Source organism: Balaenoptera musculus, chromosome 12 (genome assembly GCF_009873245.2).
Source record: "Balaenoptera musculus isolate JJ_BM4_2016_0621 chromosome 12, mBalMus1.pri.v3, whole genome shotgun sequence".
Classification (NCBI taxonomy): domain Eukaryota; kingdom Metazoa; phylum Chordata; class Mammalia; order Artiodactyla; family Balaenopteridae; genus Balaenoptera; species Balaenoptera musculus.
The window spans coordinates 72,813,774-72,827,444 of NC_045796.1; the positions used below are offsets into that span (position 1 = coordinate 72,813,774).

The following is a 13,671-nucleotide window of genomic DNA, read 5'->3' on the forward strand; positions in this document are numbered from 1 at the left end:
TGTAGCAGAAGGGAAATGCAGAGAGATCTAAAGCATGAGATGCACTGGATCTACCAGTGCTGAGGGGAGCCACGTAGATAGCATGAGAAGGGACATGGGCAGCTATACAAGCAAAGACTGGCCCCCAGCTGACTGCTAGCAAGGAAATGGGGAACTCCAACATCAAGGAACTGAATTCTACGAACAACCTGAAGGATCCTGGAAGCTAAACATTCTTTAGCACCTCCCGAGAAGAGTCCAGCCCAGCTGACAACCCGATTTCAGCCTTGCGAGGTCTTCAGCAGAGGACCCAGCTGAGCCCCATTGGGCCCAGACCTCTGAGCCATGGAATAAATGGGTGTTGTTTTAAGCCTCGAAGTTCACAGTAATTTGTCCTTGCAGAAATAGAAAACTGATACAAAACTGACACATAAACACATTTTTAAAAAGGAAGTAAGCAAGCAGAACTGTCAAGGAAAAGTGACTTTGAGTATAATTCCCTTTTCTTATTGCAAATACAGGACGTAGGAGCCTTGGAGCTCTTTGCTCAAGAATAAGTTACAATCCATACTCCCTTCTGTGCTCCTCAGTATACGGCTGTATTAAATGGGAGACTGAGGCTCTATTTAGGGGAGTTTCTAAGGCCCTCTAGCAACACTGGAATGGAGAATGAATTTCAGTGAGGTCAAGACTGCAATAGGAATAAAAAAAAAAACCTGCAATAGGAAGGCCAGTTGTCAGGCTATTGTACTGAGGTGATTGAGGGACCACAGGGCAGGGCTAGCTGGTATGGAGGAGTCAGGTTGGAGAGGGAGACACTGATTCCGAATAGTTCTAGAAGGGCTGGCTAGGTGGAAGGTAGCACCAGTAAATCAGAGAATTCAAGAGGAGGAATAGACCTGGGAGAGATTGAAACCATGGGTTTGCTTAAATCCACTTCAGCTGCCTTCACTAATTAAGGTGGTTTTAAGACTTGCATGTCCTCCCAGCGGCATGTAGCCTAAACAATCAGGTACCTATCTGCCCGAGTTATTTTCCAGGAACTTGGAGTCAGCTGTGCCTAGTTGGAGCTCAGCTGGCTAACACTGGATAAGACCACTGACCCTCCAAATGGGCACACATGAGTGGCCACGCAGCGACCTTCTGACGCCAGAGGGTCGAAAACTCCACCCTCAGCTCGTGCTACGCGCCTCCACTCTTGAACGTGCAGAAGCCTGTAGCTTCGTTACGCCTGCGCAGAACGACAATCACCCCCCCGCCCCCGCCTTTTCCCGGTCACCTTTCCCCACGCTCCCCACGCCTCAGAAGGCCCTGCTTCTTCGTTCATTACCCCATAATTCCCCTGAGCCCCTTGCGGATCTGAGACTTGTGTTCCCGTCTTCTCACCTGGCTGCCTTTTAAATAAACCCTCTCTTTGCTGCAAACCTTGGCGTCTCAGCGTTTCGGCTTGCTGAGCGTCAGCCAAACATGAACCTGGTCTGGTAACAAGGTGGTCACGGCAAAAGCTTAGTTTGGGATCTATTGAATTTGAGGGGCTTGTGGAACATCCAGGTGGTAACTGGATATTGAAAACTGAAGCTCAGCTGATTCTCAAAGATGCCAATTTGGGAATTATTAACATATACGTTCAGAAGAGGCTCATGGGTTTTCTTTTGCTTTAAAATACAGTAAGAAGACTGAGGAAGAGATACAAACAGGGAGTAACCTGGAGGTAATTAGAAAAGGGTTTGGAGGAGAGAGGAAAAAGGAGCGTAGAAAAGATGAGAGAGCTGGCTAAGGTAGAATTAATTGATATATTACTAATAAACTACAAAAAAAGGTGTGCCTGGAAAGTTCATGATCTTAGGGGAGAAAAAAAGAGGTGGTCGGAAGGCAGAGGTAGAAGATGTCCCTGTTAGCCACAGGCAGCACTGCCACCCTCCGGCCTGGGTGAATGACGATGGACGGAAGAGGGAGACGCAGGGAAAGAAGACAGCGTTGACCCAGCCACTCGCACCTGGGGAGCTTCCTGGGCTGGGGATTCGGTAATTTGAGGAATGTTAACATTGTGTTCCTCCTGAGTACACCATTCATTCAGTGAAGACTTAGCTATTTACAAAATCATTTACAGGGGAGTTGGAGACTCCCCACACCCTGATTTCTGTGAAAGCAATGCTGCCATCCTGAATACGACTGAAAAATCCAAGTTAGCATATGCATAGCCGCCCATCCAACACAGTTTCCTCATGAAAAGCTCACAATGGCTTTTCTTTTTTTTTTTAACATCTTTATTGGAGTATAATTGCTTTACAATGGTGTGCCAGTTTCTGCTTTATAACAAAGTGCATCAGTTATACAAATGTCCCCATATCCCCTCCCTCTTGCATCTCCCTCCCTCCCACCCTCCCTATCCCACCCCTCTAGGTGGTCACAAAGCACCGAGCTGATCTCCCAGTGCTATGCGGCTGCTTCCCACTAGCTATCTATTTTACATTTGGTAGTATATACAGTGGCTTTTCTTGATACCCTTTGCAGAATCCCAACCTGTGAAAGCTTTTGAAGGTTGCACACAGCAGCAGGGAGAGAGAATAAGATGCCCACACAGCAGAGCTTAGGAGGGCTCCCTGCTGAACCGCCAGCTGTGGGGCAAGCAGCCAGGCAGGGAAGGTACCATTTAGGATGGAGTGTTCCTCATGTTCCCAGCTGGTCTAGATGGGCTCAAAAAGAATTTAAATTTAACCTATTCCAAAGCACCGAATGATTATTTTAGACCATGAGACCAGATGCTATACTTTCATTATCTTTCCTGATGCCTCTAGTTTTGGCTAAGAATCAAAATAGTTGTCAAGGTTGTCTTAAACTTTCTAAACACATATAATCCAAAGCTGCGTGTGTGAAGTGTCTCCAGAATCTTTTATTGCTGCTTTTAAACTTTCCCATAGACACTAACCCATACTGTTGCACTCAAACACATTTCTACCACAAAGATTAAAAAGTACTTAAGAATATTTTTTATTCTACTCTGTATCAAGGCCATAGACACACAAAATGTTTGGATCACTTAATAAGTTATAACATCCCATGTTTTCATAGTAAGAACAAGGACATAAATGATCATTTCCTGAGTTTACAGTGCAATGTAAAATTTAATCTTATTGCTAATCAGACATCTTACAGCATAGAAATGTGATCAAAATGATCATTTGCTTTATCATGTCATAAAACACAAGAGCTTATTGTAGAACAGTGATACAGTTTAAATGGTAAGGAACTTTGTGATTCATAACAAAGAATCCTGTATATACTTGCCACGATTGACCTTCCAGGACAAATATCAGTAGTAAAATAAGTTATGGTACAAAATAAAGTCAACAAGGTATCTATAGTGAAGAAACATTTGATTTCACTTAAGAAACTAAAATCTGGATTCTAGTTAACCTATATACAAAAATGTTCTTTTAAAAAACCCTAAGTAATCACAAATTTAGCTAAAACAGTTGAATGACAGCTCTTCATTATGCTGTAAAACTATGGATCTCATCTTTGGAAAGGTTCAAATCATGCAGCAACCTGAAAAACAAATAAAAAGCACATGTTTCTTAGGGAAGATGTTTAAAAATAAAGAAGTAAGATCAAAGTTTACCATCGTAACCATAGTATTTTTTCATTTTCCCTATTTAGCATGTGTGTTCTAAAAAACTCCACAATTATCACTTCTAAAAAATTAACAGTAATTCCTTAATATCATCTAATATCTAGTAAGTGTTCACATTTTCAATTGTCTCATAAATGCTGTAATTTTTTAAAGTTTGTTTGAATCAAGATCCAATTAAAGTCTACTCACTGTGATTGGTTTATATGTCTTTTGGGTATTTTTTGATCTGTAACATCCCCTCCATCTCTCTCTCTCTCTCTCTCTCTCTGTCCTGCAATTTATTTGTTGACAAAATCATATTTTTAAGTGTTGAGTCTCCCACGGTTCTCATTTTGCTGCATCCCTGTGGTTTACTTTAATAATATGTTCCTTTTTCCTTTTATCTCCCAAAATTTAATAATTGGATCGAGAGGCTTAATCAGATACAGGTTCAATTCTTTTTGACAAGACTACTTCATAGTGCTCTTTCATCAGGAGGCACATAATACCGGGTTGCCTCTCTTTCTGGATGCTAACCACCACTGGTGATCTACGTACAGATCTACTAGTTTCATTAGGGACCGAAGTTGGTGATATTCTACTTCTGTCATTCTTTATTTGTTTATCAGCCGAGGAATTCTATAAAGAATAACTTCTGCTCATCTATTATGTGGTTATCCAGTAGTATAACTCATACAGAAAAGGGAGAATAAATGCTTGTTTTCTTCCTCTTCATTCACCAGTTTTTGAAGTAAGGAGTTGATCCCCTAGCATTCTATCTTAATTTTCCCCCACTGAACAGGAGAAGCAGAAATAGTGCTTAAGTATAATTCAACTTGGAAAATACTGTAAATGGAGACTGAAATCTTAAAAGTAGCTCTGTTTAAAATACTGCTGAAGGGAACTTCCCTGGTGGTCCAGTGGTTAGGACTCCACGTTTCCACTGCAGGGAGCATGGGTTCGACCCCTGGTTGGGGAACTAAGATCCTGCAAGCCATGTGGCATGGCCAAAAAAAAAAGGAGGTGAAAAAATAAATAAATAAAATGCTGCTGAAAGTATAAACATTTACTTAGTACTCATTCTTTGTAGTCACTGTGCTAAGCATTTCACACGCATAAATATTATCATTTATTCCCTCGGATAGGCGAGTGCACTAAAGCTTAGAAGGTTTTGGCCCTAGGACACTTAGCTGATGATTGTAGGATGACTGTAAGTGGTGGAGCTGGGATTCCAACCCAAAGTGGCAGCTTCCAGAGCTGACACACACGTTCAGACAAAGGGACAGGACGGCACAGGAGTTACGAGGGCCAACGTGGTGTGGCACGCAAGCCTCTCGCCATCTGAACCCAAATAAAATAGCAAGAGAGAAAATTACCTAGCAAATGTTAGGTTCAGTCATATACCAAATAAGGAAATGCAGGGCATTTAAGGCAGTCATATTTTAAAATCATCTAGAAACCCAATAGTGGCTATATCTAACCAAATATTTTAAAGTGTCATTTTAGAGTTAAATAAGATCAAGGTGATTTTTAAATAAGACGATCACTACCACTGGTTGTTCTTTGTGCGGAGTTCAACTCTTGGTCTTGGCTTATTTATGTTCTAGTCTTGATTTTTGTCTTGCTGTTTGGCTTTCTCTCACTGTGTTATCGATTAATGCTCACCCAGTTGCAGAGAATGATGGAAGATCAAAAGCTACAATGAGATGAACACTGCTTATTATGATATATTAAAAAAAAATTATTATATATTATGAAGCTTTGGTGGAAGAGGAGGTTGAATCTAGTGTCCCCAAAACTACCTGGCACCAATCTTGTGAAAGCGTCCACACTACCAGCCACTACCAGAGGCCATCAACAGCTGGCTGTGTCTGACTTTTGTGTTCATGTCTAACTCTGTGCATAATCCGGGCCTCCGACGCTTCACCTGCACGCAGATTAAACACTTTGTTATTATTTTCTTACGCTGTGACATACTACTGAAGTGCAGGTTCATATGAATAGGAAGAAATGAGAGCCACGTCAACTGCTGTTTATAGGAGGTCGTCATTTCACGGTGCTGGGATTCTCTCTCCTACCACGTTGCTACTCACTTCATTCCTTGTTCTGTAAATGGCATTGGCCCACAAATGCAGATGAGGACTTTGGATGTGTTTAAACTTCTTTTCAAAAATTCAGAAAGCAGAGCTGGTGAAATGTATCCCCGTTTGCCATTCCATTCAGAAGTAGGTGCTGAGAGAACAAATTCAAGGTCAAATCTGGAGAAAAGAAACATTTTTTAAAAGTCTATTACATTAAAAAAAAAAAAAAAAAAAAAAAAAAAAAAAAAAAAAAAGTCTATTACATTAAATATATTATGAACATGTTTCCAGTTCACTAACGCATCTTTTTCTCCCCTGGAGAACAAATGAATATATGAAGGTTGACACGCTTGCTAGAAAAGCACTAGAACAGAATGTAAACAAACATTTCGCAAAAACATACAGGTAAATCCACATTTACTAAAGATAAACTTTTGCTACAGATAAGAGAATAATTTGACATTTTCTATTGAACTCATTAGAAAGAGAGCTCTAAAGGATCTCAGAGAACTCCACATTTTTGTTAATAATTTGCTTGTATAAAGCACAGCAAAGAGCAACGACCGGTGACATGTGCATATTCATCTCTGACTCAAACCCCTCCAATGAGTCCTTGACTCCGATAACCAACGGCCTATCTGACTTCTTACTGTTACTGTCTTCATGGCTTCAACCTTGACTTACAGTATCCCTGTGCCACACCCAATGTCACTGCTGTGAATGGCACCACAGTCCGTGTGGTTGCGCAAATCCCGGGCAGAAACCCGGGATTGAGCTGCCTCACCCTCCACGTCCAAATTCTCCCCAATCCTAGCTCCTAACTCTGTGCTCTGCTTCTCTCAGCCTCCACTGCCACACCCTGCCTGTTCTCTTTCTCCTTCTGTAATGTTTCTACCACGCCCCACTGTTCAGTTTCTTAGCTCAAGCATCATTTCCAGGGAAGCACTGCAGCCCCACCAGTCTGGAGCCCTTTCGTAATTACACGTGTTGTAGAAATGTTTCCCTTTTCCTCTTCCTTATAGCCTTTCTATCAGGCTGTAAATATGTGGCCACCAAGATGATTATTCTAGTAATGTCTACCTTCCCCATTAGACCAGAAACTCCGTGAGAGCAGGGACAATGTTTGCTTGGGTTATCACTGCACCCCTAGTGGCCATCACACAGGAGGCACTCAAACACTATGGAGTGAAACATTTCAAAGAAAAGAAAGGGTACAGAATTACAATCAGAAAGAAGCACATCAAACCAAGTCTCACAAGGGAACAACAGACCATTTCTCCCCACAGCTCAGTAATCTGTTAAGTGAACTGCTGATGAAGAGCCATAGCAAATTCAAAATTCTAAGCTGTACCTGCTCCCTTTGCTCCATTTTTGCAAACACAATTAGTTCTTATCATTTTCAGTAGCATCAGATCGAATGTGTTTCTACATTTTCCACTTGAGTAATATGTTAATCTCAATCTTAAGAAAACGCTGAAGTGAGTAATTTCTCTCGTGAGGTGGCCCTGGGAGCCAAACATCAGAACAGAAGCAAGACATGGCTGGAGCTGTGGTCCTCGCCTGGCTGGGCTGCAGCTGGGTAAACGCTCCCAAGAGCGGACGGGCCAGCACAAGCACACAGACCAGCTCAGGGCGCCAGCCGGGGCTACAGAACCCGTCCCAGCTCTCACCAGACCCAGCCTCTAGGGCTTATAGGTCCATCTGTGGAACAAGGTGGGAAAACCATACGCTCTCTTACAACTCTAATATTCTGATTTTATATTTAAAAACCCAACAGAGACGTGTTTTATTTCTTGCCTTCAAGGTTCCCATTTCACTTTAGCAGCAATAGGAATCCACCCTATACAAAACAGTACCCCAAATACTTTCTTTCACTAACATTTTTTCCTTCCCAGCACTTATAATTAAGATAGCGTTACATAATTCTGGAATGTGATGTTTGTTTGCTGTTCCATGAGGGCAGAGTCCTTGCCTGTCTTGTTCATACTGTACCCAGGCCTGGCTTGAGGCAAGTGTGCAAAAAATACTTGATGAATGAATAAAGGAATTTATTTAACAAGAAGCCATATTGGTTAAAAACAAACACTATACTCAGAAGAACAAAGTCATATGCTGGCATCTATGAAAATTACATATAAAAATGTACGTGAATTTGTAAGGGCATTTTTCTGGGAAGAAGGTCTGTAACTTTTCATCAGATTATCAAAGGGGACCCAAAAGCAGCTGTGGAACCACTATCTTAAGACATTTCTAATTATACATAGACAACGCAATAAAATGTAGCAATTGCCTTGTTAAATTACGAATAAAAGATAGTCTCCTCTGCCTCTATTTCCAATCAGTCTGTCACTGGAATAAAACTGCTAAGATATATAAATCAATCCTGGCGTCCTTTGTCATCTGAATAAAAATCTTAATTTTCCTTTAGTGAGATGCTTTAAAAAGAAAAAAAGAAAAAAAAAGCCTAATCAGTGGCATGCTTTCTGCAGGCATCTACTAAAGGGTGAAGAATAACTGTGATCCTTACATAAATGGTATAAATTCCTCATGTATTTTGTATTTATTCACATATTGGTCCCCTGGGTATACCTGTGGGTCTCTCAATGGAAAAAGTGACCAGGTGGCAGGGATGCAATTTCCAGGGGATTGTTAGGAGGCTGCTATCCTGTTTATCTTCTCCTTCGCAGCACTGGAAAAGAGCTTACACTGGAGCGGGAGCAATCCCAAGGTAAGACTCAAGAATACAAGAATGAAGGATTTCTTATACCATATCAGGATACAGATGGTTACTGTGGATGGTTGCTTCTGAATTTTTCTGAAGGGCAACTTACTGTCTGAAGCATTTATAGCCTTGAGGCATGAGGGGATGCACTGGCAAACGTCCTGAAACTCCTTTCTGCCCTGTGATTTCAGAAATGCCAGAAAGGACTGGGACTCTTGAAAAGGTTACCTAAAAATAAATTTCGAGAATCCATAAAGTGCAAAGCAACATGAGAGAGAGAGAGAGAGAGACAGAGAGAGAGAGAGGGAGAGGCCTGCTTCTGATGAGTGCCTATGAGGTCTAAATGTCAATGGAAGTAAACAAGCTTGTCCAAAAAAAAATTACTTTAAAGTAGGCTGATAAATGACCTGAGATAAAAACAATCTTGAAATATAAACGTATGCATTCAGTCTAAACCATACGCAGAGACTGAAGTCATTCAACAACATATTCCCTCCTCCTCCAGGCAATCAGCTTCCCAGACCCACTCCTTCCTATTTCTTACACATACATATCCCTGCCTTCCCATTTTTACTGCCACAACTCCAGGACTGGCTCTTCTATCTCTTGTTTAAGATGCTGCTCTACTAAGCTTACCCTCATCTATCTGGCACATCATTCTTATACTAGTTCTCCTAAAAACCCAGATCCAATCTCACAACTTCTTTGCTAAAGCTTCAGTGGCTTGTCACTGCCCACAAAGTAGTATTTCAGAGTATTTGGGGCCCCAGCTTTTCCTGGTTTCTCTAGCTAAAGAAAAATACTAGAATCTGCAGAAAAACTTGCTATTTGCTCATGGGAAAAACAGCTCACAAAATCAACAGCTAGGGGTTAAAAATATTTCTCAAAACGAATCTGATTAAACACTTGTGCTCCTCCAAATGTTAGTGGTCGTCCATGAAAACAAAAGGCTAACCTGTCAAATAAGTTTGGGACTACTGGGTTAAGAGAAGTTAAATAGATTTGTTCAGAATTTCTCAAAGCTTTGAATATGTTAAGTTCATATTAAACTTCAAGAAGATAACATAGTATACATTATTTCTCAGACTTATTTAATCATAGAGCCCTTTAGGGGGAACACATGAATATTTCAAGGAACACATTCCAAGGAACACACCCCTGGGACTTCCCTGGTGGCGCAGTGGTTAAGAATCTGCCTGCCAATGCAGGGGACATGGGTTCGATCCCTGGTCCGGGAAGATCCCACATGCCATGGAGCAACTAAGCCCATGCACCACAACTACTGAGCCTGCGTTCTAGAGCCCGCGAGCCACAAGTGCTGAAGCCCACGTGCCCTAGGGCCAGTGTGCCGCAACTACTGAGCCTGTGTGCTGCAACTACCGAAGCCCATGTGCCTACAGCCCATGCTCCGCAACAAGAGAAGCCACTGCAACGAGAAGCCCACGCACCACAATGAAGAGTAGCCTCCGCTCGCCGCAACTAGAGAAAGGTCACATGCAGCAACGAAGACCCAATGCAGCCAAAACATAAATAAATTTTAAAAAAACCCAAAAAACTTTGGGAACTGTATTCAATACCTTGTAATAACCTATAATGGAAAATAATCTAAAAAATATATATCTGAATCAATTTGCTGTTCATCTGAAACTAACACAATATTGTAAATCAACTATACTTCAATTTAAAAAACCCAAAAAAACACCACCCCTGGAGGAACATCTGGGAGGAACAGAGAGTGGTATAGGGTCCAGATTAGGGGCCCACAGGCTGAGGAAAAAGAAAGGCATTCAAGCACCTTATTTAACTTACTTGTGCTTCTGGAATCACTGGATTTTGCTGTCTTAAATGGGACTTACACATTGCTGGTCCCCAAACTGACACCAGAATATAGAAAAACTTTACCTTTCGAGAGGCTATTGTCAAAATGGATCAAGAGGCCTTGGTACACTTTGACTTAGTGATTCTTCTGGTGAATCTTTATCCTGCATAGTTAGAGAGGTACAGAAAAATTTGTAGAGGGTTGGTAGAGGGTTGGTTAAACAAATTATGGTATGAACTCAATGACCAAGTTCAATGCAGCTATTAAAAATCATGGTGTAGTGTGAGTTTTCGCAACTAGCACAACTGGCAGTTTGGGCAGGATAATTCTTTGCTGTCCTGTGCTGTCTTGTGCAATGGAGGCTCTTAACAGCATTCTTGTAGGCTCTTAACAGTCTCTACCCACTAGGTGCCAGGGGAACCCCTTCCATCAGTTGTTACGATCAAAAACGTTTCGAGACATAAATGTCCCCTAGGGTGTCAGGGTGTCAGGAGGGGAGAAACAGAATCACTCCAGGTCGAGAGCCACAGGTTGAAAGTATTCTATACATAGAATACACACAATTCACTAAAAATGTAGTTATAAACAGTATAGTCAGTATGGCTACATTATTTAAAAATACAAAACAAAAATGTATGCATTTAAGTGTATAAGTGCGTGCGTGCTTGTATGTATGTGTGTGTCTGTGAGAGGCAGAAGGAGAGAAAGAGAGAGAAAGAGAATGGAAAGATACAAACCATAATGTTGTTCCTTGGATGGTAAGATTATGGGTGATCTTTTCCCTTATATATTTTTCTATACAAATATGTATTAATTTTATAAACGGGGAATATCAGCAAATCATCAAATTCTACTATTTATAGAAAACAATATGCTACTAACTTTACTAAAATAAGGTTATTATCTTCAAACATGACTGCTTTGAAAGGGAAGGAAAATACTTATTATATTTATATATTACAAAATGCCATCCAGAAGTCAATCTCATTGTCAAACTGTCCTGCACCTCAAAAAGAATTCTGCAAAAGCAGAGAACTCAGAGCGGGAGCATTCTACTGGGGGAGGGGAGAGTACCAGTGTGTAAGACTGAGTCAACCAGGCCTCATAACACTGCTCAGTAGTCGAGACAGAGATAAGTGAAATCTAATTTGGATTTCAGTTTACATAGTAATTAGCTACACCTGCTGCTGTACATATTTACCTTCTACTGGAGTTAACAGTCAAGTGTAATAAAATATTTGGATAAAATTCAGGCAAACTAACTTTTTTTTTTCCATTGAAATTTTATGCTTAATGACATGAAAAGTGAATTGAAACAGAAACATCCTACAAGAGTACAAATGGTCTACCTATTTTCAGCAATTCTGTTAAGTTTAGCAACATGGGAAAATGAAGAGATCCATTCCCTGGATTGCATGAGAAGATAAGCCAACACAATATCCTGTTCCCTGTTATACCCCCATACAGGCACCTGGGAGACGCTAACAGGAAATTCATGAGTAAATGAAAGTTACAAATATGCTAACTCTGGGCGAGGCACCCACATCTGCTATCTCATGGCCCCCACTCCCAAACAACCCTATGACGGAGATATTGATGTCCTTGCTCTACAGATGGAAAAACTGAAGCTCCGTCAGATCAAGTGACTTGCCCGAGGTTAATAAGGTTAATAAGTTTCCATCATACAACAATGTTTCAAAGAATTTCCTTTGCTAACTATATTATTTGGATAAACTCTGAGGACAAGCACAGCATGCTTGCTGAAAATGAAAATATTAGATAATACACCAGTCTCAGTATACATTTTTCCTATCCCTCCTTGTTCTGCAAAGGATTGAATGGAAAGCTGTGTCCTAATCCTACAGAGTAAGGTATTTCATTTGTTTTAACTATAGAACTTATTTTTTTTAATAGTCACAATCCAATAATAATTTAACCAAGGAGATGTGTTCAAGTTTCACATTCTGCCATCAGAAACTTTATTACTAAAACGAGCAGTGACATAGGAGAGTCAAGATGTAGGAAAGCGTGGTTTAACAGATAAAAAAAAATTAAGCCTTAAATGTTAACTAAATGACAGATGTGACAAATTAAAACTACCTTATATTAAATTTGAAGTTTCACTTTCCTTCTATGTATGGGACTCAACAATTATGCTCTGAATGAACAGTACTACCGACAGCCATCAGTAAACCTTTAAGACTAGGTTTCTCCTCTATCTGCATAAAACCTGAGAATATGGAAGGTTCCTGATAAATGTTCCAAAGCCACGTACATACACAAGGCCTCTGTGTTTCCCAGTGAGGGTCTGACCCCAAGGCCTTTGTGTTTTCCAGTGAGGGTCTGACCCCGAGTCTCCAGGGGGCACAGATTATCCGATGCTGGAAGTCAGTGCCAGTAGAGGGCCCCCAGCAGGGAGGGTGTACCTCCAGAAAGTGGAAGGAAAGGGAGGGGGCAGAGAGTGCACAGGAGCAGGAGCAGGCAGGTGAGAGCAGGGAGAGAGAGAGGGAGCAGGAGAGAGAGGATAGAGGCAAGCCAGAGGCAAAACACTCTCACCTCTCCCAGCAAACTGGAGCGTCTCACTCACTTAGAGCCAGTCATCCAGAAGTGAAAAAAAAAGGGCCCTTTCCTCATCCTCAATCCTGCAGCCTATGCAATTCCACCAACCCAAATTATGTGGACCAAGCAAGACAAAACAAAACAAAACACACAGGGGACGTTGTTAAAGGGCACTTCATATTCAGAAGCTGTCAACACATGCCTTTTTGCCAATTCTTTCTTTTTTTTTTTTAATTTTTTTTAACTTTTTATTTTATATTGGAGCATAGTTGATTAACAACGTTGCGTTAGTTTCAGGTGTAAAACAAAGTGGTTCAGTTATACATATACACGTTACTTCTTATGTCGAGTTTAACATCAATGGATAGACTAAGAGCACAATGTCTGTTAGCTGAAATAATAGTAAATGAATTTTTCTTGTACAATCAAACTATCTTGAAGAATACCATGTCCCAAAACTGCCAGAAACACCTTTTTAAAAAAACCTAGCTAAGAAAGTGTAGCTATGTCTGCTTAAAGTCTTTTAAATGCTTGTTTAGGAAACAGGAGGTCAAACAGTCAACACAAGAACACATGTATACAGAGGTCCTTCATAGCAGCAATCCAAATATCTGAGGCAGGGCTTCACAATTTCCAAGCATTTACACTATCTTCTCTAGTCCTCACAACAGGCTTATGAAGTAAGTAGGAAAGATGTCATTATTCTATTTTGAAAATAAAGGGACAGGCCCACAGAGCTACGTAATTTTTTAATACAGTTTCAAGCTAGTAAAGGGTAGACTGAAAACCAGAATTTAGGTCTTTAGGCTTTTTGATAAATGCTGCTTCCGATTTTCTACTTTGAAAATTAGTGAAAAAGACACTTGAAAAACCCAGGAATTTGTATTTCTTTAAATTA

At 40.7% G+C, this 13,671-nt stretch overlaps 1 protein-coding gene across 1 annotated transcript in view; it reads right to left on the reverse strand.

Annotated features, from left to right (window-relative positions):
• Positions 1–3,386: 3,386 nt before the first annotated feature.
• LOC118905188 (cytochrome b5 reductase 4-like) overlaps positions 3,387–13,671 on the reverse strand; it is a 38,840-nt gene continuing 28,555 nt past the window's right edge. Inside the window, 2 exon segments of the mRNA XM_036871677.1 lie at positions 3,387–3,528; positions 5,686–5,850. Coding sequence (XP_036727572.1) covers positions 3,474–3,528; positions 5,686–5,850 — 220 coding nt within the window. The 3' untranslated portion in view covers positions 3,387–3,473.